This window comes from Anser cygnoides, chromosome 15 (assembly GCF_040182565.1).
Source record: "Anser cygnoides isolate HZ-2024a breed goose chromosome 15, Taihu_goose_T2T_genome, whole genome shotgun sequence".
Lineage (NCBI taxonomy): Eukaryota > Metazoa > Chordata > Aves > Anseriformes > Anatidae > Anser > Anser cygnoides.
In genome coordinates this window covers 11,818,364-11,844,896 of record NC_089887.1, presented here as the reverse complement: position 1 = coordinate 11,844,896, position 26,533 = coordinate 11,818,364, and the positions used below count along the sequence as shown (strand labels likewise).

General features: G+C 43.2%; 1 protein-coding gene across 8 annotated transcripts in view; it reads left to right on the top strand.

The window, feature by feature from the left end:
- The window catches only part of CREBBP (CREB binding protein), a 95,188-nt gene that overhangs the window by 3,986 nt on the left and 64,669 nt on the right, over positions 1–26,533 (top strand). For 7 of the 8 annotated variants that reach the window (XM_066977612.1, XM_066977613.1, XM_066977610.1 and 4 more), the window contains exon 2: positions 10,087–10,799. In XM_066977612.1, the coding sequence (XP_066833713.1) occupies positions 10,087–10,799 (713 nt within the window). The remainder of the gene's footprint in view (positions 1–10,086; positions 10,800–26,533) is intronic. The other variant, XM_066977614.1, reaches the window with a different exon arrangement.

Here is a 26,533-nt window from a genome sequence, read left to right as displayed (position 1 = left end):
TGTGTAGCTGAGAAGTTTCCCGGAAGCCTGTTTAATTGGTGTGCTCGTTTTACATGACGTGAGCAAAACTTTATTGTCAGTTGCGCGCTGTAACAGTAAGAAATTGCTTTTATATGCAAGCTTTCTCCATCCCTCTCTCTGGGACAAGAAAAAGGGTAATTCCAGTAAGCGATCAGGCTTGGATTTCTAAGCAGAAAATCAGGAGAAGAAATGCTTTCTCTGAAAAGAAGTAGGTGAAGGCATGTGTGTAGTTCTGACTTGCCACGGGAATGCCCTTTATTTCGTGGCACTTGCGCTGTAACTAGCTGGGATGGGACAAATGCAGCGTGTGATATTTTATGGCTGTATTGTTTCTTGCCGTATATGTATAATGGTGGATGAGAGATGTCACGCCAAGCAGAAGTGTTTACTTTGTGAGCTGTCTGAAGTTTGACACAAGTTGCATTTCTTTGCACCTGAAGCGACTGACCTGCATAACGCTGTGCCAGCAGTTGTCATCTGGGCCAAGAGATTCGAGAGATTAGAAATTGGTTCGCTTGTTGAGAACCTAACGCAGCACATTTGTGCCAATTCAGGAAGCGCTGCTAATAGCAGGGTTTTCTATAGTTTCTCATCTGGGGGGGATCTTTGTAGATTTCTCCAAGGAGTTCGACACTAACATCTGCATGAGATGAAAACGTTGAGCAGAAGGTCTGCCAGTCTAATTTTATGTGACAGTCTATATACAGTTGTCTCCCCCTACTTTTTTTTTTTTTGCTTTTTTATTCATGTTTTGAGTGATAGTTGCATATATGCTTGGGATTTTATCACATTGATTCATTTTCTTCATGACTTAAAATTAACACGGCTCCTGGAGAAGCCCTGCCAACACCAGACGAGAATAAAGGCTGTGCTCGGGGGGGTCAGTCTTTGTTGTACCCTGGAGATCTCTTGATAGCTTGTGAAATAATTCCCAGTTTTCTGTTGCAGATTATTCACTTTCTATTCTGGCTGAATGTTCCTTGGAGTCATAGTCCAGTGCCACTAATTATTTCCACAGCAACATGCTGCGTTCCGGTACTCTATCTGTAACTTCACATTAAAAAATCCCCCTATCCTTGGTGTTTATTTCTATTGAAGGCTTTGCTCTCTGTTGTTACCTGCTAATAGAGAAGAATGCGAGCAAAAATTTTGCTGTTTTATCAAAATACTGCAGTTTAATGAGAAATCGGGGGAGTCAAAAAAACAGGATTTGAAAAAACCTGGGGTTTGTTCTTATACAATGAAAAAGCATGTGGGACAACTTAGAAATCTGACACTTCCATCCTAATTTGGTTTACACTTTCAAGAATTTTTGCTTTGTAAATCTTCCTTTTAACATATGTTATGTTTTCCATCTGTCTTCTCAGATGTCTAAGATACAGAGAGAACCTAAATCTTTTATTCGGAATACTCTCTTTAATAGAGATGTCTCAACAAATACTATATTGTGCAGAATCATAGTGTGAATCAAAAGAAAACTGAAACTTCCATTGTCAGGGCTAATTCACAATCACAAGGAACTCAGAGTCTCAATCTTTAGCACACAGACACACCGAAGGTTCGCTTCGTCTCGCCATTGAGGTGTAAGAATCTTTCTCGTTGTTTGGAGCGCTGGATGAATACATTATCTTTGATCTGCAACTATTTTATTTATATAGAGAGGGACGTGAAGCTGTCTGCTTCTCTGAGGGTCCACTTCAGTGCTGTGGGGACGTGCTAAGGACGTTGGCGCTGCCCCACGAGCTACTCTCTCTAGGCAGCGAGCCTCCCAGGGAGCAGCTGGGGCTGCGCTGCTGGTGGGTGTCTGAGGTCCTCATCTGGGCCAGCAGCTGCCTGTTGCGCAGGGGGAAGGAAAACGGGATTTGAGGTTCCAGCCCCTCCATCTGCGTCGCACCTGAAGAGCACAAGCTTCTCTCCCTGCCCGCCCAGCTTTGCCACAGCCCGCACTTTGATGACTGCTTTAGTGGGTGTCGCTGTACGGGTGACGCGGCTTCTGTGTCATCTCCGGCGTGGCGTTATCTAATGGGGCGAAGAAAGCTGGAAACTTCAAGTGCTGATCTGTTCTGTAGTGGCTGTGAAGTTTTTTCCTAAGTTTCATAGACTCCGTTAAGGAAAGTATTAATGAGAAGGCAGTGAGCAGGGGCTGTTCTGAATCAGTGCTTTACAATAAAACAGATCTGAGCAGGTATTGTGTTTTTGTATACAGTTAGTTATAGTTGGAAGCTTTTTTAGAGTGAAATTATTTAAAAGTTAAAAAAAAAAAAATCATGTCTGCTGTTGCTTCCGTATGTGCGTTTGGTGTGCTCTGTGTTGTATGTTCTTGCACAGATGAATTTGAATTGCTGAACAAACCAGCCTTTGCTTGTAATTTGGTACCAGAAATAGGGAGGAAAAACGGCATTAGAACAAAGAGAAAGGAAACATGATTTTTGAGCTATTGTAAATCACAAAGGAGACAGAAAACTTGCCTGTTTTATTGTAATCTTGCATAATGTTTAATTCTTTTTGTTTCATAATACTACTTCAAGTACATATTAATCATTGCCATTTCAGCCTTTGCAGAAATAGATCTGTTCTGGGCTTGTATTACAGAAGGTGCACAAAGGTGAGGACTTCACAGAAGGACTTGTGCAGCTGAAGGGGGAACGTTTGAAGCAGCCTGAGCTAAAAGGCAGCGTTAGGATGGAGTTCTCACCACCCATGCCATCAGTCATAGTGGGCAGGATGCAGGAGTGAAAGATTTAAAATCTGAAACACCTTGTGTGAACCTATGTGTTTGATAAGAAGTCTCCAGCCAGAGAATGTCACAGTTAAAGTTTGCTTGTCAAGATATTTCACATCTTTGTGAGCTATCTGATGATTTTTTTTCCAGATGTGCAGTGAGGGTGGCACAGCCTTAGCGTGAAGCAATGGATCTGTCAGTTGTGTGAGCTAACCGAAGGCATTCTCATGCTGACACTCTGTTTTGGTGTGCATTTCATGCTGCCTTAAGCAAGGGCTCGCTTTTTATTACTGGATTCTCAGATGATTTTGCTTTAAATGGTCGTCCTGAACATTAATGTTTCGTCAGCTGTTAAAATAGGGCAACAGAAAAGATGCTTGTGTTTGTGATAGGATGAGAAAGTGAGACCCCAGTTCCATTAATGTGCTCCAAGATCCCTAAAATATTTAATCTTAATCAGGATGATCTGAAAGAAAAGTTAATGCGACGGGTGCAGTTGTCTCCGTGTCGACAGGCAGATTGCTTGGCTTCTCCTCCTGCCCAGCTTTCTGCTCTCACGGCACAGAAACTCGTCACATCCGTGCTGGTGCTGCTGCTGGGGAGGATCTACAGTTACTTGCAAGAGCAGGCATAGCGGTAGTGTCCGCTCGGTGAAGACACCTTGGGAAGCAGTTAAAGGGAAGAACAGTTACGGAGAGGCTCTGTAGGACCAGAGGAAAGGAAAGTTAATCCATCATTTGCCATCCCGTACGTCCAGAGTAGACCAGAGTGAGCGTTCTTGTTGGGATTGTTCTGCTTTTTTGGTGTTCTCTTTCCCCTCTGGCATCTGGGAAGAGAGGGGACTAGCTCCTTATCTGAATGCATTCTGCACAGTTTCTTCTGTACATGAACTTTGGTCTCAGGTACATTTAACATCCCCTTGTGTACTACTTTGTGTTAGTAGTGGAAAACTCAAGTAATCTGTGTGGTGTCGTTAACATCTTTTTCTAGTAGAAGCATAGTAGGTCTGAAAACAGTGATTATTCCTGAAGTTAGTACCTTAGGTTTTTCTGGACCTTTAACACGTTGTATTTTCATGGTGAGTGTAGCAAAAGAGAGATGGTCGAGGTGGTTTGGATAGGTACAGCAGAGAGAGAAATGTGAGGTAATGACTTGATGATATACAATGTGCGAGTGGAAAAAGAGAGGCTGGGAACTAAACTCAGCGTAAACAGGGGGTTCAGCTTATACCATTTTCTTTTTTTTTCAGGGAGGTGAGAAAGAAGGGGGGCAGAGGAGCTGAACTTCCCCGTCCCGGGCAGTTGTTTGGTGTCACACACGTCAGTTGTGGTTTAGGGGACTTAGCTGTGTTCGCTTTTCCCTTCCTGAGCAGTAGGTCTGGCGGTCGGGCTGCAGACGGGAGCGTTTTTAAAGCTGAGTCGATGGCTTAGGAGTATTGCAGCAGAGGCTAGCAGAGAACGAACAGATTCTTTCCTTTTTCATTAACTTTTTGATTTGTTTGCTTTGTGTAATGAGCTTCAGTTTTGAAAAGTCACTTAGTTGCTGAAGTCTTATAAAAATAGATTGAGAGAGATTTTTTTAGGAGCTTGAAATTACTTTTACTTGTTCTCAAGATTAACTATATTCTAAGCTGGTAGCGTCCCTTTTGGTTATTGGAACATACAGTATTGATTTTGTATCAAAATTAATTGATTTTGGGAACTTATCACCGCTTAGGTGTACCCTGAATGGTGTTCATTTGTGGAGAAGTGAGCTTCGCCAGAAGGCAAGTTGTAAAGGAAGCACGGGGGCATCGAATGCCTCCATCTCAGTGCCCCGTGCCCCAAATCCCAGCAGCAGGAGAGCAAGAGGAGGCAAGCGTTGGGCCTGTTCTCAAGAAGGGCTAAAAGGACGTTTCAGGGAACTACAGACCGGTCAGCCTGCTTCCCGTCGCGGGGAAGATCGTGGGGGGAGGTCCTCTCGGGGGAAAAAATCTCTGGGCGGGGAACAGTCAGCATCGATTTATTAAGGTTAAGTCATGCCTGACAAGCCTGATTGCCTTCTGTGATTAAAAGGACTGGGGCGGGGGCGGGGGAAAAGCAGTGGATGTCATTTACCTCAACCTGAGCGAGGCTTCCACCTTGATCCCCCGGAATGTCCTTGCTTCCAGCTCGGGATGTTATGGTCCGGATGAGTGGATGGCTGAGGTGGGTGTTCTTAAAACAAAAGCAAACAGAAAACAAACAAAAAGGCTGGATGGTTAGGCTCAGGATCAGGAAGTAGTGCTTAGTGGGACACATTCAACTGCAGGCCAGTAAGAGGCGAGTCTGTGCTGATATCCTTATCAAGGGCCTGGAGCAGGTGACAGCGCTGGGGGGCACGCCGATACGGGGTGGGTGCCCGGCCAGAGGGGAAGGCTGGGGGGCCGCGGTGCTGCCAAACTCCAGCCTCCAAGGCTGGCCCCAGGAAGAGGTGTCCCCGTGCTGCGGAGCGCTGCCGGGAGCAGATGAAGAGGAGCCCCGGTTACAGGGAGCGCGTCGATCAGCCACACTGAGCCCAGCGAAACGCTGCCGGGAAGGGGCCGGGTGCTGGAGCCGAAGGGAGGGGAGGGGAGGGGAGGCCCTGGCCTCCAGCCTCCTGCTGTCCCTTCCGTCCAGCAGCCTTGCCTCTGGCGAGGGAGAACTGTGATAATTAGCCTAATGAGGTTCCTGGGGGCAAGTAGCTAGAAGGTCTGAAGGTGAAGCTCATTTCTGTGTATCGGTGTATCGAATTTTGACCAATCCGCTGACTTAGGAATGAGCAAACCAAACCAGTACTTCTCTCTCATCCCAAATACAAGTAGTTCAAAAGACTGGGCAGAAGGAAGTTTAGGTAATTATTCTAATCTCCTGTTACGCAAGCTGTAACCGGTTGGGGCTCATCCATATGCCCTCTAATGGATCCCTTGTTTTCCCCCCTGCCCCTTCCACCCGGTCTTTGGTGTCTCCTCAGGCCACCCAGGTCCCTCGTTGCAGGCTTTCACAGCCTGGTCGCTAAACATCAGCTTCTGAGAAGGCGGTGGTCTGCTTTTGAAAGCTGCAAGCCAGCATCAGATGCCCATCAGTCTTTTTGCACGCCTCGTTAGGTGAAGTCGCTAATGTAAAATTTCCTTACTGGAAATTTTATTTTTTCTACGCGGGCATTTTTAATTGCTCTTAAAACTTTAAATGTGCTAATTGTCTTTTATGAAACAATAAATTACAGAATCCTCAAACCTCGGAAGGAGGCTGGGGTGGATGTGGTAATAGCTGCCTGCACCGAACAGTGTGGCTATTGAGCTGAGTTACCTGACATCGAATTGTAGGGAATGGCTGCAGCTCTGAACTGTTGAGGCTTTGTCTGCTGGGGTCTGGCATGATTGAAAGAAGCCTTACAAAACAAAATTGGGCTCACTGAAATGTAACAGCTCTGTTGGCATGAAAAGAAAGGCACAGTGAAAATACTGCTTGTGTGCCGGGACTTCCAGGGTGACTTCAGCATCGACTCCGTGGATGGGCAGTCGACGTTTGTGGCAGGGAAACTCCCAATCACGTCCAAGGGAAGATAGCTCTGTAAAAATTGAAGCTGAGTTTGGTAGTTGACCACCTGCCTTATCATCTTAAACAAAGAAATACCTTACAGTGTGTCACCTCTCCAGGCTGGTCTAAAGGAGCCATGGGGGAAAGCTGGTGACATCGAAACGTGTTGGTTGGATGTGTGTGCTAAGGAAGAATCTCCTGATAAAAGTTGTGAGTAGTCATGCAGATGAAGGTGTTCTGCCTGAGGATGCAGCATGGTTTCTCATCTGGGAGGAGACAGAACTTTTTCTTTAAAAAAATAAAAGTTTTAATGGCTGCTGAAAGCGTTGTCCAGGGTGGCAAACAACGTTTAAGCCCATAAAACTGAAATGAGGGGAATGTGTGTTTGTCTCCTGTGCGTGAAAAGAGATGCTCAAAGAACACAAAATTCTCCATTTGGAAAAGGAGCCCTTTGGAAAAAGTGGGTGGGTTCTGATGGTTCAGTGCCTCTCCTTCCCTTCCAAAAGATGCGGTATCTGTGCGTTTTGGCTCTTCTTGTTTTAGAGGCCATTTGGGTTTATGTTAGCAGAGATAAGGAAAGGTGTTGAGGTTTGCGATCAGAAGTGCTGTGTTGGAGAAGAGATGCTACCGCGTAGATCTCCAGCCTGTGACTTCCTGAGCACTGCAATAAGTGTGTTCGTTGTGGGGTAAGGGAGGCTGACCTCCTTCGGAACGGTTCTGTTCTTCTGTGCGATAGCAAGCAGTGGGTTTGAGAGATGCAGTGGGTACAAAACTCGGTGAGTGGAGCGGGACTGCTCTGTTTGGGTATATTTTGTGCATTGATTCGGATAACTTTGTTTAAATGCACGGGCATCTCTTGATTTTTATTTTTTTAGGCTTTTGGTAGATGCTGTTTATTTTGAAAAATAGTTGAAGCACCGAGAACGTGATCAGTTATGTTCTTGTGAGGGTGGGGGGGAGGTCAGTTCTCATTTTGCTACTAGTAGAAATGGGTCGTTCCCATTAAGGCAGACTTCTCCATGTGTATAAGTGCATGTATTTATAACTGCCAAGACAATCTCTTATCTTTATAGATTTGTTGCAGACATGCTTTAGTAGACTTTAGTTTTCTGTTGTGTAACTGTGAAATGCCTCGTGTTGATTCAATCGTTGCCTGAACTTGAATATTTGGTGAATTTTTACATGGCCGCTATGCTAAGCTGTTTACCTGCTTTGTATTTTCCTGCAGGCAGAGTTGTAAACTTTCCACACCTAACATTAATGTATAGACTTTTTACAGGAGCTTAAGAGTGGTAGAATATTTTAAGTATTCCCAAATGCTTGCTTCACTCTTTTCATAAACTGCAAAAACATTTCCAGCCCTTGGCTCTGGCAACACAGTTAAGAGTCCAGCCAGTGAAACAGAAAAATTTGAGCACTGCAATTCCAGCATCCTGTTTTGAAATACAACTGGAAAAAAACTTCTCTGTTTCTTTTCTTTTCTAGCCGTAGCAACATCTTTCCCCTCTCCTTTTTGTTGCTCATCTCCCTCCCGCCGCGCACAGCCACACGCACGTGGCTGGCTCTTTTCGTTCTTGAAGAACGAGCAGTTTTAGTGCAGAAGCTTGGAAAAACAGCATTCTTGGGATTTACACAAGTTCCCTGAACAAGCTCTTTAAGCCTCAACGTGCCTGATGAGCTGGGGTGACCAGAAGTGCTTAAGGAAGGCAAAGTCTCGGACAGGGCCCTGGCAGTATGGAGAGGAGCTGCTCTCGGGGCCATGTGTGGGGCCAAATCTGAACTGTTGGGAGAGGAAAGATGGAACAAAAGGGTATGGGAAGAGGCACCCAACACCCAACGGTTGTGTGCAAAGAGGAGGAGGGATGATGATGAAGCGATCACCAAAACGTGCAGTACACCAGGGGTTTTTGTAAAAGATGTTCAAAAGGTGAATTGAACAACCGAAGGGTAGCAAATAAGAGAGAAGCTAAGAATACTTTAGTGATGAACAAAATTGGCTTCAGAAAATACTGGTTTGCTCCTTCCCTGCTTGGAAGGCAACAGGTCTGTTCCTGAGCCGTAGCGCGTTTTGTCACGGCCAGCTTCCCGCAAGCTTGTAAGGATGCTTCAGGGCCAGATATGTGCAGCCTCATACAGGGGCGAATCGAACGTTTTTGTGCATGTTACTGAGATGATTGGTGTCACTCCGTGGTCACTGCAGCACATCTAAAATGTGGGCTCATTTTTCTCTAGCTAGGATGAACTGAGAATTTGAATGCTGATGGCATGCATTGTGTTCCAATGTACTGGAAGTTAATGGTAATACAGCCTAGCTGTGTGATGCAGGTGAAATGGGTTGTGGGTTTTGCTGCTGTTTTGTGTTTTTTTTTTTTTTTTAAATGCACTTGGTGTGGTCCCGGTTGCTGCTTCCTGAATGAGATTATGGTACTTCTGCAGCCTGAGTCTTGCGTTAGCTTTTCCTTGTGGAAGAGTGAGTTGAATGTGGAAGAGTGAGTTGAATGATCATGAAGCATTTGGGATTTCCTTCTTTAGAAGAGAATTTCTGTTTGCTCTAACCTAGAAACATTTTGTCTTTCTCACTCTGAGGAGCTAGGATTCTTCAGGGCTCACTTTCCAGGGGCACAATAACATTTCAGTACAGTTCTGTTATGTTATAGTAAAAAGTGGTTGGTTTAGATCATGCCCTCGGACTGGAAAACTTTTCAGCAGTGTGTCGGGTTTGAAGAGCTGCTCTGAACCGAGGCTAGTCTGCTGATACGTCTTGTTAATATGGATGTATACACTCGTCCTCATGTCTTCAGATATGTAATTAAAAAGTACCTATATACAATCAGATAACTTTCTGTTTCTAGTTAAATACCTAAAATAACACTGTTACACAGACACCACTTACAACGTGTAATAAAACATTCTGGGGAACCTGAGCTGCTAATTTTAACAAACAAAACACTACTTTCTATTTTAATGAATTTTGGTGTTCCAGCCAGTCAAAGCAGTTCCTTCAAGGGGCTTAATGAAGACTGGATTGATTTATTTTGCCCATCTGGACAGCGTGTGGATTAGCTCTGTCAATATTGGCTATGATAAATGAGGGCTGGGCACTTGGAGAGCAATTTGAATTATTTGAGCTGTTCGGGCATTATGAGGAGAAAATGCTGAGTGTCTTTCAGGATCCTTTTAGGTAGTACGTCATGGGGAAAAAAATGACAAGAAATGGATGTTGAAAGCATTTATATGAGAGACTGGGAGCAAACTATGTAGTGGTTCTCTTGCGTAAGCATTGATGCGTAGCTGGAAGAAGTCTTTGGCCATACGCAAACATAAGTTGCAGTGTTGAGGTAGGATTGTTGGATGAAATGGGGTTACTCGAGAGGTCAGAGAATGTGATGTGATAGCTCTGTCGGGAGAGTACATCAATTGGAAAACCTCCCTTGATATTTCTGCTGTGTTCTTTTAGCCCAAACAAAAAATTTGGGACTTAGGTCAGATGGCGCTGTTCATTCCACCTCCATTTCTTAAGCATGGTATAATGTCCTGTCAAATCATGCAAAAAACCCTACTTACTGGCCTGTGTTTTACCCTGTGATTTTGTGTGTACACCATATGCCATCAGGGACTGTGCTTTCTGAAGGGTGCCAGAGTTCACGTCAGTGGGCACTCGCCACCAGCGTTGGCAGTCTTGGGTGAAGTTAGGCCTTAACGTGTGACATTGACTACATACAAGACAAGTATGTAGTAGTGTAGGTGAATATTTTAGTCACTTACTTGTTGTCTTTTTCTGACTCGTGTTTCTGTTTTAACTTGCAGATTTTGGATCTTTGTTTGACTTGGAAAATGATCTTCCTGATGAGCTGATCCCCAATGGCGAGTTGGGCCTTTTAAACAGCAGTGGGAACCTCGTTCCAGATGCAGCTTCCAAACACAAGCAACTTTCCGAACTTCTGAGGGGAGGCAGCGGCTCTTCCTTAAACCCAGGAATTGGAAATGTGAACTCAAATAGCCCTGTCCAGCAGGGAGTTGGTAGTCAAGTTCAAGGGCAGCCGAACAGTGCTAATATCGGTAATCTGGGTGCTATGGGTAAGAGCCCTTTGAACCAGGGAGATTCGTCTGCTTCAGGCCTGGCAAAGCAAGTAGCCAGCACCTCTGGACCTACCACACCTGCATCACAAACACTGAACTCTCAAGCACAAAAACAAGTGGGGATGGTGACGAGCAGCCCTGCAACATCGCAGACTGGACCTGGAATATGTATGAATACTAATTTCAGTCAGACACACCAGAGCCTTCTCAACAGTAATTCTGGTCACAGTTTAATGAATCAGCCTCAGCAAGGACAAGGGCAGGTAATGAATGGATCTCTTGGGGCAGCTGGAAGAGGAAGGGGAGCAGGAATGCAATATTCTGCCCCTGCCATGCAGGGGAATGCAGGCAGTGTGCTGGCAGAGACTTTAACCCAAGTATCTCCACAGATGGCTGGTCACACCGGACTGAACACAGCACAGACAGGAGCAATGACAAAAGTATGTATATATGCTTTAGTATATCCAATTTATTGCACTTGCGAGTTTTTTGTTTTCTACATACCTGTGTGGAAAAAGGAAAAAATTAATGGACTTTTTTTCTGCAACAGAACTAAAGAATGCACTTTCTTGAGTCTGTAGTTACCGGTTTCAGTCAGCAGTGATATCATGAGAGGAATATAGTTGAAGCAGTATTTCTCATGTGATCAGAAATGAAAGCACTTGTTTAAAAAACACTTCACTGTATCTTAGCAAGCTGAATTAGAAAATAAGAGATTAAACTTGCGAGAAGAAAACATTGTTACTTCTGTGCAGGATCTCATTTTATCTGCCAGGCGGCAGTATCTTTATTTAAAGCAACGTGGAATCTGTTAGAGCTCTGAGTTTGAAGGGGCAGAGGTACAGCAACTGGTCCTCTTGTCAAGGACTGCTATCAACAGCTGTGCAGTGATTTTTTTTTTTCAAATACAGAAGCACTGATCTGAAAACATTAAATTTCACATGGATTGCCAAGCCAGTGTAAAATTTGCAAAAGGGAAGGATGGTAGCTGGGCAAGAAGTAACTCAGGGGCTGTTACGGATTGGGGCGGGGAGTATATATACCTGGAAGTATCTACCTCTGTCTTGGGACACTGCTTTGCTCCCTGCTTGACACAGTCATTGCTTTTTAGCTCTTGACTTGCCTGGTATAAGCATAGAGAAATGATTAGAGAAGGAGATTGCTGCTCCTCGTGCCTTGGCTGGGAAGCAGTACACCTCATCTCTTGTTTGTGTTGCTTTGGTGTAGTTCCTTCCTGGAATTTTGATGGCAAAACCACTCTATTCTGGTATACAGAAGAGAATTCCATCTCTACTCTTTTATCTATCTATACACCGCTAGTCGTTATCATTGTAATTTATTAACATGAGAGTCTTAATGGATGCATTAAGAATTCTGGAAAAAAAATCATTGCCTGACAAAGGCAAGCCCATGTACTCTCAAGAAATATTGCCATCATTGTGCAGTACTGCACATTTCATTTAGTTTTTGAAAATAAAAATACAAAAAACATTCCATTGGCACTGAAAGGGATCCCTTTTAAGGGAAGATTAAGGAAGCTTAAGGAAGAGATGCTTGTGCTCTGGGTGATGGTCATAGCACGTAAAAGTGAGCGCACCTGTCTCCAGCATCCAGATCAGTTAAATTTGCCGTGTGGAGGGATTGGTCTGCACAGAAAGAAATAAGTTTCCCTTTTGTTTCTTTTTTCTTTGTAATTTGGGTGAAGAGTGGCAAATTCTGATTACCTGGCATAGCTTATTTCTATAAATTTATGGATATCCATGTTCAGGAGTAGATTTTCCCTAGCCACTGCACAGTTACACAATGAAACTACTGATTTTTTGGTGTGAACTAATTTAAGTAGAATACCCGAAGCAAAGGGACTTGCCTAAGGTCTTACCTGACTGAATGTATATGGCTCTGCTGGGAGAGGTTCTGTGATGTCTTGGTTTCTTTTAAGCAACCCCACCCCAGTAAGGAATAGGCCAGAACAAATTCCACTTTTCAAGGATTTCAGTCTTAGCCTGAAGCCAGCTGCAAGTGGGATTCACCAGCTGAGGAAGATGGTCTGGGTGTTTTCAGCGTGATTCAGGTTCAAGAAGTAAAGTTAATTTGTGCATGGATTATGTTGAAAAAGAGTAGTGGAAGTACCCCTATTATGCTTGTCAGTAGTTCTTCTTGTACACAGTGCTGTGCTCAGCACTGGTGATGCATTTCCAAAAGGTTAGAGGAAAATTAGTGCTTTCAGGAGGCCTTAGAAGCAGAATTGTTTGGGGAAACTGAAAAGGTACGACTACTTAATAACAGAGCATAAGTGATAAAACAGTGCTTCTGTGAAAGTGCTAGCACTTAAGAAAAAAACAATTTTAAAACCTTGGCAAACTTGAAAAAATAGAAGACTTGGTGTTTTTCTAGACCTCCATCTCTTGCCAAACAAGATGAAGCTTAAAAGCATTGCATTTTTATAAAAGTTTTACTTTATTTACATCTTAATTATCTTTTGGTAAGAGAGCAAGCAAATGAGATGTTTTACACAAATATTTCATGTTTCCATTTTGGAATGATTGGTTTGCTCCCTGAATTTTCTTCTTGACAAGCAGAAGCGTTCCATTTTTGCCTCTTCTCATTGGCGTTTGAGGACAGGCATCCTGTTCAGTCTCTTCCTATCCCCCAGTCTGTTGCCCTAATAGGGTCATCAATGGTGCTCGTGTTAGCTTTTTTTGTTTATTGGTGCTCCCGTTGTGATGAAGGCTTTTAAGAAAAGTAAATATTTCGGTGGGTTTGTCTGTTGTTCTGAAACTGAAATTTCTGCTGAAGGAGAATGTGGGTTAGTTTTTTTTTTTTCACCTCCTGTTCCGTGATGTTTACCACTTAATGCGCACGCTGTAAAAAGATTTGAAGAGTAGCAATTAAAATGGTGAGGCAGCTGATTTGCCTAACTGGAGTAAACTGTTTAAAATGTAGCTGCCGTATGCTGGAAGAACTGCATGAAGGCAGGAAACAAATTCTCTAGCTGGTAACTATAGCAATGTATCTTAAGGGAAGGAGGTGGGAAATACGAATGCAGATTTTTATTTTTTTAAAAAAAGTAGTCTTAAACCAAGATTTTCTCATTATGTTTAAGTGATGTGCATCACTGATTGATTTCTCTTATTTCCAGTCTAATTGTTCTATTTCAGGATTTTCAGTATCCTGATAGCTAGGTAAGACTGCAGCCCCTCTGCTCGGTTTAGTTTTTTTAATTCACTGACAAAGGTCTAAGCATGTGCAGATGGAGGGCACGAGAGCTCTCTTACGGATCTGCGTTGTCTCTGGAAATCCCTGTGGTCAGAACTGTCTCCATGCAGGTTCCTAGCGCTGCGCAGGCTGTGCCCGGGCTGCTCTGCCGCACCAGGCTTTCTAGACGTGCGCTCTGCCCTGCCCCAATGTTCCTGGGGCAGTCGGGGGGGAGCTGCTGGACCGCTGGGACTTGCCTGACCCGCAGAATCTGTTGTAGGTGGATTAGCGTTGTGCTCGCTATGCAGTGTTCGATTGAGGTGGGTTTGTTTTACCAGGGGTCATTTGTGCTTCTTCGGTCGCAGTGGATGCTTCAAGTAAGGCTTGCAAGCCTGTTTTTCTTAGCTCAGTACGTTTGCGTGCAGTGCGTAGCAGTCCCGTGACCCTGCGTAGTTCGGGACCAGGGCTGCTGGTTGAGACCTTGCTTCCGTGGTGGTTTGTTCTAACCCTTTTTTAGTAAGTGACTAATCAAGGAAAGTCCGTTGTGTAAGTCTTTGCTTTTTCTATTTTTCCTCCTTGCATTATATTTGTATAAAAATATACGAATTACACCAATTCTTTCCAAGAATTGATACCAATTTTCCCTAGTAAGAGAGATTAAAAAGAAGAACCTTATCTTTTCACCTGCTCTCAGAAGTAACTGGGAGTCACTTCACCTGGAGCATCTTAAGCCAATACCGTTCCTTTTTAAGCTGGACCTGTTGTTTTAAGGCAGCTCTTGACAATGAAAGCAGGCCAGAAACTCATTGTAACTCAAATTCATGATGCACGTGCTTGCATAAGCTGAAGGTGGCAGCTAAACTTTAACCAAATGAAAATGGAATGAAAAATAGCTGAGTCTCCACATCAGAAGGCTGTGAGGTGCTGGCATCAGGGCTAATGTTTCTCCGTCAGTAGGGAGAGATTAAAGCAAAACGCCTCCTCAGTCTATAGAGACATGAGCAAAGGATTTCTCATATTTCATATGATCCTCCAGAAGAAGCAACTTGTCAATACAAGTGAAACGATAGCTATTGAAGTCATAGTCATGTTTTCTTGGGAGTACGTAGCATGTTCTTGATAGCCTAGAATATTTTTGGAAATAGGGAATGGATTAGGCACTGAAAAGATTTTGTGAATGAAAGATACAGCAGCTTACTATAGCAAGGATTTGAATTCTTCACTGGCCATGACTGTGTGATTTGCATTTTCAGGTTTGTGTAGAGTGCCTGCCTTGTGATTTTGACCTGTCTGAGTTACTGACCTGTCTGGAAACCTCTGAGGAAACCTTTTTTATGCTATAGTACCTCTCTCTGCTCAGTTCACTGCCAGACTCCTCTCCTGAAACAATTTTGCTTGTAACTTTGGGCTTATGGCCCTGTTTTCTCGGACAATGAATGCCACAAAGATAGTTTTCATTTGGGTTGAAGTTCTTCAAAAAATCGGATTCAAAGAGCAGAAAGATTCTTCTTCGAAAAAGTATCACGTGGTAGGGGTAGAGGAACAGGTTGTCTTGTCACAGTGACTTCTAACAGGAGTAGAATTGCCCCCTTTTGTTGTAATTTGTTTTCTGTAAAGTCCATTAGGTCCAGAAAATGTGTTCAAACCATCTAGAAAATCTTCCTAAATTAGGGTTGTTTCAAAAGATTGAAGGTTGTCAGTTTTTGAACATCTTAAGGGGTAGCAAAGCTAAGCAGATGGCTTATTGCTTCCATAGAAATGAGCACTTCGTTGCGAGTGTGTTCTGTGCCTAATGCTCTTCTGTTGCTGTGAGAGTTCATCTTTTCCAAATGAGGGAAATGAGGCCTTCATGTAGTTTGTTGTGGCTGGCAGCTAGAGCTTGAAGTTGTGTTTCTGGAGATTAGATGGTATATAGTCTCTTGCTGAGATGCATTTCCTTCTTCCTAATACTGCTATCAAAGCCTGTGGAAAATCAGAAGAGAACTTCAGAAAGTTTCTATTTATCTTGTATGGTTCTCAAATCTCCTTTCTGCACTCTGGTAAGAGTTTTTGCCAGTGATTCACCTAATTGCTACTTTAGCTCTTTCCATTAAGAAGTAAAGTCCCATTGAGGTGAGTAGGACTCTTCGGTGTTTTCTATTTCATATGTTCCCGAGACGTAATGCCTGTCTACAATTCTGCAAAAGGAATCACCTTTTCTTCAGTAACTTCAGAGCTGTCTCGCTCAAATAAGGGTATGCAGGTACCCAACAGCAAAAACACTCTGAAGCTGCGTGTGCCTGATATGCGGAAGTCACTGCTTTAAGCCTGAACTTGAAGCTTCTCTGGGAGTTCCTTTCAATGTGTTTGTCTTTATAGGACTACTAAACCTACCTCGAGATTAGTTTCCTTTCTGAAAGATGCAGTTTAGTCAAACATTATTGGGCTCTATATGGGCAATAAATGGAAGTAATTGTTTGGTCAGATCTTAGTCTGAAGTTATAAACGCGTCAATCAGGAGAAAATGGTTGGTTATTTTTATACCTAGTTACGAGGATTCCAGCGTTAGTGGTTTTCAGTAAAATGACCTTTCAAGGTTGTGGCTTTTAGGTAACCTCTTTATACGTATTGTGAAAATTCTGAAGGAAAATATTTGTGCTGATATAAGCTGGAAGCTGCATGGCAAGCAGGAAGTGAGAGAAATGGTGATCTGGTTGGCAGGTCTTCCAGTGTAGTATTTCAGGAAGTGATCTAGTAGCAGTGCTTTTAGATACAGAGGTCAAAGTGTGCACAAGAGATGTGTGTTTCCCTACTTGTGTATAATGTGCTTGACCCCCCCCCCCCCCCCCCCCCCACACCTCTTCCTGGAAGTTGGTGTCAGTAACAGATTTGACATCAAAATCTTCCGGGTTCAAAATGTCGCCAACTGTGCAAAAAATAGATCTTAATATGCTGGATTTCTCTGTAATCTCGTCTATTAACTGTATATTAGTATGATTAATTTGAATAGTTCGTGTTTTTAACTTTATTTCAGTTAAAATAGCCACATGGCAGTGCAAGTGGCAGTAGGAGAAGTTTAAGATTAAAGAGGAGGAGGAATTCTTACCAGAAGTGACGTTCAGAAAACAGTAAAATCCTTGTTTATGTCTATCAAGAGAATAACCAGTTGTCTCGCTTCCTGTTGTTGAGCTGTCTAAGAACTGGATTCTGTTACTTGCTGTTTCAGTGCTGAGTGTACGTGTATGCGTGTGCCTTGAACACCAGCTTCATGGCTTTGCTCTCCATGACTGTTTGCTCAGTGATATTTCGGTGTTGGATAGTAACTGTCAGGAAATGTAGCAAGATAGTGAATGACTCTAAAGAGCAAGAATTGTGATACAAGGCTTCTCCTGCATATGTAGTTATGGTGGTTGAGTCTGTGTTTTGAGGAATCTGTAGTAAGGAAAACTTGCGATGGGGAAAAAAATAAAGCAGGCTATTTAAACAGGTTACCCAGTTGATATTGCTAAGTACCAGATTTAGATACGCTTGCTGATTGTGAATTAAGTCAGCTGAAGATGTTCTCGTTCCGTTGCAGTTCTGTTTGTTTTAGCAAACTGCTGGTGCTGTTTGTTTCTCTGGTGAGACTCAATCTGTCTGGATCTGCCTGAATTGTTTTAACGTGACTTGCGCATAATTTGCTGCTTATCCTCTAAGTTGTCCAGAGTCAGCTGCCAAGCTGACTGCCTCTTAGCAGGCCATGCCTCTGGCAAGCTCAGGTAGCCAGCCCAAATCATGTTCCACCTAATGCTGCTTCCCAGTTTCTGTGGACTCTTCATCAAGTTACAGACTCGACCATTTCCTTGGTTCCCTGGTCAACAACGTTATCACCAAAACAGCATTTTTATTGAGAAGAGACAAGTGCTTTTATAATAATAACAAACAGAAGTAGGATATAAATACATAGAAACACGTAACAGCAAAACTCACTGACTCGTAGTAAAATTAAAATATCCGTAACACAGTTTTGTTTTGAAACATGACCATGTGAAGTGGTAGTTCACAGATGACTTGACTTTTGATATACCAAAGAGATTTGGTGACTTAAAAAGCTCTCCTACCACAGCTATTCCTCCTGGCACCTGAAATTGTTTCCTATTTCTAGTACCTAAGTTACATTTCATTTGCAGTTGTGCAATGTCATTGAAGATCTCTGAAGCGATAGTCACTTGGCTTCTGTCCTCTGCATGTGTTTATGCAGGTACCTGCGTTCAGTCTGACTGCTGCTGCAAGTCAAAAGAACTTGTAAAAGAGAGCAGTCAGCCTTCACAGGGGAAAACCACAGCTTCGTTTCCTCTCCTTCTGCTTCCAGCTTGGGTAGTTAAAAAACCAGCATTGGTAAACCTGTTCTGGCTTATTGTCCAGCTGAGAGAAGTGCAATACGTTATCTTTTCAGAGTAGAGTTGTGCCATTATCTTCTAGTGCAGTAACACAGCCATTAAGGATTTTGTCACCAACTCTCACTCATACTGGTTAGTGTTTTGTAATCCTTCAATTCTTGTTGTTGGAATAGGGTTTCTTTCTTAGGAGTTTACATGAAAGAAGGTTTTGTAAGTCAAATTAAGAGATCCACCAGTTCTTACGGAAGCCACAGATTAAAAGCTGTGTTGTTTCAGAAAGTTTATTAAAATGCTAAATCAAAATGTTATTTATAAAATAAACTTCCAAGTCCTTATTATTGATTTCTTTCTCATTTTTAAACTGTTTTCACATCTGTTTGTCATCTGTTTTTTCTAATATACAGGTGAAAATATCTCTCCCTAAGAGAGGAAAACCTGCCTGTTTAAATGTTGATGTTAAATGTGGAAGTTACAAAATGCCTGGTTATTTCATTCAGACGGGAATGTCTTTTTTTGTAGTATTCCTACTAGGGCCCAGTCATACACATAGATCCTACTGGGCAGGAGCATTTCCAATGACAAGACGTTTTAAGAGATCTAAAAACCTTTTCCATAGTTAATAATGCACTTCGTCGTTGTGCTTGACAGGGAGCTGTGATGGCATTGTGAATCATGTAGTTGGAAGTCCATACAGGAACGTGTCAGAACAGCCCGTATTATGGTCTGAAAACGAAATGCTGATGGTCTGTTTTCTTAGAAAAAAGGCAATGCAAGAAACTTTGAAAACTACGCATGGCGTGGTGCGCTCCGTCACCCTGCCTAAGAAGCTGATCAGGAGCAAGAAACGGAGGTGGTTCTCCTTGCTGCTTCCCCTGGGGTGAGAGAACACCCGAAGTGCGGACGGTACGGCTTCCACTGCTGGACAAAAAATGACATTTTCTCTTGAGAGTTTGACGTTGGCATTTTGAAATCTCTTCACTTAGCTAGAGGGGCTGGATTCAGTACAAGTGGCTACACAGTGCGTGCCCAAGTCTACTTCATAGTGGGCAAGCTATTTTTCTTCTTTTTAAGGTAAATTTGTAAACTAGAAAAGGTGTTTGAATACACCCATTCTCCCATTTCTCAGTTAAAATTCTCAGCTCTTTACTGACACAATTACTGGTTACTGTGCAGGGCTGAGTACAAATAATGGCAAAATATAATAGCATTTTCCTTCCTCCTTGTGAATGCTAATGTTCTGAGGAAATACCTGTTGTTTTGTGTTTGGAAGCATAATTTCATTTGCGTGTGGCATTGGTGGAAGGTTTGCCTGCTGTAGATTTGTCCATGGGCCATGAATCGCACATGCTCGTTCCTCCTCCCCACCCTTCCCCTTCTTGCCTCTGCAGCAGAGAATAATTACTGGAGAAATCGCTGCGACCGGGGAGGGAGGTGGCATGCCAAGCTTGTTGTTTGCCTTGTAAGTGCTCCCATGTAATCCAAGTAATGGGTTTGACTTCAAGACCAGAAATAGTTTGTGGAATTGAGATTTAGAGGAACGAAGATGTCTGATGGTGTGTTCTCTTGGTTGTTTTTTTGGCCTTCTGGCATTACAGGGACTACCCGTGAGTAGCATCTGGAAAGGTGAGTTGTTCTGTGTCCTGTAGATGCTCAGGCCCCAAAGTGACAGGCTTAACACCTGGTTTTTGTTTCTTCGTTACGTGTATGTACCTGCTTTGGCTTAGCAAATGGGAAGCATGCTGCGCCATAAAAGGGACTCATGAGGGTCTTTGTTTTAGCATGTATCATAATGAAAATAAGGCATGTTAAACATAAGAGGTCCTTGCCAAAAAGATCCATGAAAAAGACTTTTAGAGGAGAGTGTAAATAGGTTACTTGGCCTCCAAGAAACGCTGCTGGCTTGGGGCAGGCAGAAAGTTTTTGTTCTCTTAGAAAGGCTGCAGCATAACGTTACCTGTCTGTATCAGATCCTTTTCCAAATGGGTTTTACGAGCAAACAAACCAGAACAAATGCCCTTTGATACTCTTGGCAATTTGGCTAAATAAAATAACCCTCTTTAAGACGGGAGGGTCTTTGTCCCCTGGAAGTGGAGGGGTCAGACCACGATGAGCCTGACCCACGGGATTTCACTCCCGAACTGCGTGTGTAAGCTGCGCGCTGCGGCTGCACGGTCGGGCAGGATCGCTTCCTCGGCGTGTTGCTGCACAGCTCCGGCTGGAAAACGCCACCACGGGTGACGCCGGGGAGCCGTGCGTGCGCAGGACGGGTTGGTTCTCGCCGTTCAGCTTACACGTGTGTCCTAAAGGTGGCCGTCAGATCCTACCTGCCTTTAAAACCTATCGAGAAGCCTCGGTAGCTTCACATAAGTCCTCAGGGAAGAGTATTTCTACAGAAAGGCTGGAGATTTCAGGGTGGCTCTTCATGCCAGTGTGGTGTTTCAAAATAAATGCGTTTGGATCTTAAAACTATTACTTAAAAATTATTTCAACAGTATAAAATATTTATAGTTATGTTTCTCTCGAGTTACTGTTAATGTCACGCTATGATATTTGTGCTAAGTGGTTGTTTTGAGTAAACTATATTGACTTTTTTTATGTGTTTATGGTAACTTATAGCGTAAACTTGGTTTTTGCCTGTTTTGATTTCCTTTTTCCTCTGGTTGTGGATTGAAATACGATAATTATCTATTAGTTGTAGAAACACAATTTTTCCCTTAGAGTAACCACTCATCCATTAGGATTCATGTTTGCCAAGGAGAGTACGTGCTGTAAGGAAAGGAAACTGAAACTGCTGTAAGGAAAGGAAGCTGAATGCCCCTCTTCACGGTGTTTTGGAGGCACCTTCCCCGTTGCTGTTGCTCTGCAGAGCTGCTGCTGCCTCTTCTGTTGTTAACCCAGAAAGATTTTGGCCTGCGAATATTCTCTCAGGTGTTTCTGTGGGTGTATCTTAGTTGAATTTCAGTCCTTCAAAATCCTGTTTTAAGTGTTGAGTAACTTTTTCTGAGAGGAAAAAAAAAAAAGACTTGATGCAACAAACCTTTGAAACCTCTTTAGCTACTGCTTTCCATGTGGGTCTGGTTAACTTTCTGTTCCTTACGTAGTAAGAAAACTGTTCTGAAGAAAGCCACTTTCTCTGCTTGGCAATCATAAAAGCTCTTGAGGCAATTGGAATACATTGATCACTCAGGGCTACATATATCAAAGGTTTGACTTTATTTGCAAAGGTTACTCTCTCTGCAAAGTAAGATGTACAGGAGTGATGCTCAGTAACACAAAAGCTTTGATTCTTCCAGTGGTATATTCCATTTTATCAGCACTCAGGCTTAAGCTGACCTTCCCCAAAAGAAGTTTGGAGATATTTTCCTTATGCAGGCGTACAGTGCAAGCATGTGATTTTTTTTTCCTGAGATAGGATAATTTCTAGTTAAATGTATTAAGAGTTTTTTACTGCATAGACAGTCATTTGTAAAGAGCATTTTCCACAAAATTCTGACCTTTGCATTTCAGTAACAATGCAGAAATATTTGTACATATTTTTAAGAGGTTTTTGTTGCCTTGGAATACATAAGTTTGTCTTTGACCTCCCAAAAAAATCTTGGAAGAGGTTTTCAAATGTTATTACAAGTGGTAATAAAACACCTGGCTTTCGTCTTAATGGGATTTTTAAGATTTGATTTCTAGCTTCACAAAATCTTTCATCCTGTAATAAAGGGTGAAGTAAATTACAATTATTCCTGGGCCTGAGTATTTTTCTTTGAGTTATTTTGCTACTGAAGAGCAAGATGCTCTAGAACCTTCATAGACCTATTTCAATAGGCTTTTTTTGTAACAGCAGCTAGCGTAACGACTAGGAGAGCAGAGACTTTCAGTGCAAGGTAGGCTTCTTCTGCACACTGCTAGCCAGAAATCAGATCATGATTTAATTCCCAAAATTGATTCTTAAAAAGTTGCACGCACACACCTTTTTTTTTTTTTTTTTCCATTTTAGGCAGCCCTGCTGTTAACTGACTGTAAAAGTGAATATTTCCGAAGTGGTATTTTTGTCAAGCTGCCAGATTGGTGTAGGTGAGGAGCTCTCACCTAAATTTAGATAATAGGATGGCCACTGTTCTTGCACTTAAATTGAATTATTTTCTTTTTTTTTTTTTTTGGTAATGCCTTTGGCCCTCTGCCATAAAATGATTAATCTTTTCCTTGCTTCTCCATCTGTCCCTCTGGCATTTACATTCCAAGCACCATGGTGACTTTTCTTTTGGAACACATTACTATAGGATGAAATAGCAATTAGCAGAGGCTTACGTCTTTTTTTTGTCAGTAAACAGATACAAGATGATGCCAAAGTAGTAAAGAAAGCCTGTCTTTCCCACTTTGCAATTGAACATAAATTCCCAACGGACCTATCTTTTACACTTCTCCGAGAGCCTTAATCAGCTAGGTGGACCTTGCTTCGTGTTAGAGATTTGTGCTTCATACCAGAGGGCGATAAGAGTCCAAAGTGCGAAGTCCTCGGCGCGTGGATGGCTGCCCTTGCCCTGGGCGCACAGGCAGAGCAGCCAAGGAGGGATCGGCGCTGGGAGGCTGCTGCCAGCTCCCCGGAGCTCTGGGACGTGCACGGGCCGAACGCGCCTGGGAGCCGGTCGTGGGGCCGGAAGGCAGAAACGCACCGTTCCGTCCTCCATCGTGGTGCTTCCTGGCCGTGTCGGAAGCAGCTGGTGTCCATCAGTCGGGTTTCCTGACATTCCTCCATTACAGCAGATCTGCTCCTGCATTCCCAGCGCTTTGTGTAACTGTACTCGGTGATTTGTGAGCGTCTGAGACACCTGAATGCTCCATTTCCTTACCTTGAGAGAAGGATAAGGAAGATCACAAGAAAGCTTACTTATTAGAAAGCTTACTCTAACTTATTTGGATGATTTAAACAAAGCAAGGTGACATAGTCTGTGGTAGCAAAAACACATCCGTGGGTGGGAAGGGAGAAGAGGGGACAAAATGCTGAGCTTTGTAACCAACTTGCATGTTGAAAGCCCAGATTTGGAGTAGATTTAGTAATTCGATGACAAAGGGTTTGAAGGCTCAGTCCAGTAACAGTGTTAAGTGTCTGCTTTGGTGAGGCCCACAGAAGAGAGTGGAGGGTGCATGGGACTGCGTGGCTTGGTGGCAGCAAGAGCAGAAGTTCTGGATCATCCCTGTCCCCTACTGACTGATGGTAGCAGTAGCTTGGAGGCATGAGCAGTAGACCGTTTCTCTATATGAGATGATTCTGTGCATGCCAAACCCAAAGGACAAGTCTTGGATCTGTGGGTCACAATGGGAAGTGCAGAATTTCCATTCCATGCCAGTTGTTTCTCTTTTTTTTTAAAAAAAAAAAAAAAAGGAAAAAATAATTTCCCTTACCTACTGGTGAGATAATGGAGGATTTTACATGAAGCACATGAGATGTTGAGTAGCAATGGCTCTAGAAGGGTTGGATTATTTTCTTCAGGATGTTCGTGCGTAGGGCACTGGTGCTCAGTCGACCTAAGGCTCTCGATAACGGCATAACCTTAAAGTTGTAGTTCAAACATTCAGAAAACTGAATCATAGTTCACAGGTAGCTTTTGAAAGGTGGAAGTAGTTATCTGTTCGGCATTCGGCCTGTTATTCATCAGCGGGTTCTTGCAGTGATCAGCAGGAGAAAGCAAGGGGAACATCCTCACAGACGGAGATGTAGAAGAGAGCAGTGGTGAGTGGCAGAGGTCTCAGCGGCGCAGATCTTGCTGCTGAACAGCCAAGTTCTGATGTGTGCGGCTGTTCAACCCTGCTGTTAGTTTGTGCCGATCTGTCCCTTTATCAAACCAGATCACATCTGGGATGCCGCTGGTCTCTTGTCTTTCCTTAATTCCGACGTGCAGGTTCTGTTCTCAGAGCTGGTAATTCAAATGATTAATCTGGGGCTTAGAGTTGACACTGATTTTAGCTTTTCTATCATAGACTAGATCCAAAATAATATAAGGATGGCGGTAGCTCACTAAAACGCCATCTTTGTCTTCCTGTTTGGTGAGATGAGGAGGAACGGGAGCAGTTAGAGGCTCTCCCCTTGCTGTCTCTCCACCGCCAAGCAGCCTGGCCTAAGAGCAGCGTCCCCACACTGCCGCGCTTTGTGGTCCTCGGCCCCGCGGGTCTTGTGAACGCCTCCTGTCCTGCTTCCAGCTCCCTGCCGCGTCCTCAGATAATCTTTCCGATGTGCTGACAGGACAAAACCGGCAATAATGGGGGCTCATTCAGAGCCCTGGAGACGCTGCCTGTCTGCGGCCGAGCACAATGGGAAATGGCAGAGTCCTTTGTGCCTCTGCTTCACGGTGATGTTCATCGGAGAGTCATCATTTACCTGTCCGTCTATCTGCTCAGCAGTCTTAGGAACTTAATTGTCTGTGAGGCCTTCACAAAAATGGGTCAAATTGGCTGGTGAATTCCAAAGTGGTCAGAGAAGAATTGATCTGGGGAAGGGAGGAGCGACCCTGCAGTCCCCGTCAGCCTGAGGACCCCCCGTCGCTGCTGCCCTGTCCTGAGCAGAGCCATCGGCTGGAGCCGTGCTCTAACAGGGCTCTGCAGGGCAGAGGGTGGTGCAGGGGCTGGCCGCGGGTTTTGGCTTCTGGTCCGCACCTCTGCTTTCCTGGGCTTTGGTGCTCTTCTCTGAGGCCGGTTGGTGGGCTTGGCAGCGTGGTCCATCTATTGCATCATTGTTGCTTCCCGAGATAAGTTGTCCTCGCCTTTTTGTGTTGTCTCTAGCCAAGCAGAAGAGAACTTCTCATTTGCTATCAGTAGGTTCCATTTTATAAAGGGCTAAACGTATAAAAATGAGCGACACAAGGTCAACCTCATAGGCCATGTGGCTTTTGTGAATTAATTCCTGTTTAGAAGTAGTACACTCTATTTAGAGAAAAGGTAAATATAAACTTAAGAATTTCAGTGGCATTTGGGCACTTACATTTTTTATTATTTTTGGTTTAAGCTGTAAAACTTCAGATCTTAACCTATTAAGTTTTTGCTAGATAGCAGATTTTCATGTTGTCACCTTTCTGTTCCCAAAAGTGGTACTTTAGGATCATTTCAGTGCTTGCCATAATAAGCTAAACAAATTAATAAGTTCAAATAATAAGCTAAGTAAATTAGGTTATTAGACTGCAATTAGACTACATATTGTCGCTGGGCCTATTAGTCCTTTGAATAGTTCGAGGCCTTTTTGAATCCTGTCATTTTCACATATCAGTCCTGAAGAACTAATGCAGCATGATTGTCGTCATTACAGTAACATTCACATCGAGCCAGAAGCATGAAGATGTCGCTTTCCACTCACCCAGTCATCTTTTCAGACCTCCTGTTGTCATACTAAGAGCTCAGATCTGTTGTTCAATCACTTTGCAGATTCACGGTTTCAAAGACAGTCCGGCCAAGCTTGTCTAGCTTACTTCCTTTCTTTCTAGGACTGTTTTCGAGATATAAATCGTGTAGATACAGAATTGAATACTAATGATAACTTTTATTTTTAATTTACAGGATTTAATCATAATCAGATTACTTAAGCCAAGTGTATTTTCACCTGAACCCATATTGCTTTGATTCTCCTATCAACCTTTCAATATTTTTTTTCTAATGTCAGGCTGGTCCTAATTTATTTGGTTCTGTTTGTTTGTTTTTAAATATGAGGCCAGAAAAACCTTTTTCCATTTTTGTGCAGAAGAGTCAGTCATTCAAAACATATTGAAAATCGACGTTTAACTTGGAGGATTTTTGAACTGATCCGGTAGGACCAACTAATTCAAAAAAAGGAAGAAAGAAAGCATAGCTTTAACTTTTTTTTTAACTTTACATAGGCAGTGGTGTTGCAGGATAGAAAAGCAGGAGCATTGTCAGAGGTAGGTGCTGCTCCTTGGCATGTTTTTGTGCCTGCAAATGAGGACAGCTTTCTCTCTTGCAAGAAAACTAATAGCAGCTTCAGTCTGTCCTGCCAGACCTTTTATTAAGTCTGGAAACCCTGGTGTGAAAGATGGGTTAAGGGTGACAGAGGAGAGCTTAGTTTCCCAAAGGAAAAAGGGTAGCAAGGAGCAGAAATACACATACATACATATATGTATACATACATATATACACACACGCACACACATCTGTGATTTATGACAGCGTTATTGGAGGGGAAGTTTAAATTTAAAAAGTGGATTTTGAATAGTGAGCAGTGAATGATTTTTGCAGCATGTTGTATTGGTTGCATGTCTCGGGGGCCTCAGAGGAATAAGTGGTAATGAAGTAACTGCTTGAAAGAGAACTGGCTGTAGTGGCAGAGGTGAAGGGATAGTTAATAAAAACTTCGAGTAGGAGAAGAGGACAGGGTTTATTAATGGCTCAGACACTTAGTGTACAAAGGGAGTAGCTCCTTGATGCAGGTTAGAGGAAGAAACGCTGTGGTGTGTCAGCAGTGGTACAGAAGGGAGGAAGAAAGTAAGCTTTAAAAGAAGGAGATACGGCGTGGTATTAAGATGCAGTCTGGTCCTGACTTACCTTTGAATTAGATTCCTGAACACACATTTCTGTCGCATCGGCTCTGAGTTACGCCACTGAATGAAGTACATAGATTTGGTCGCAGA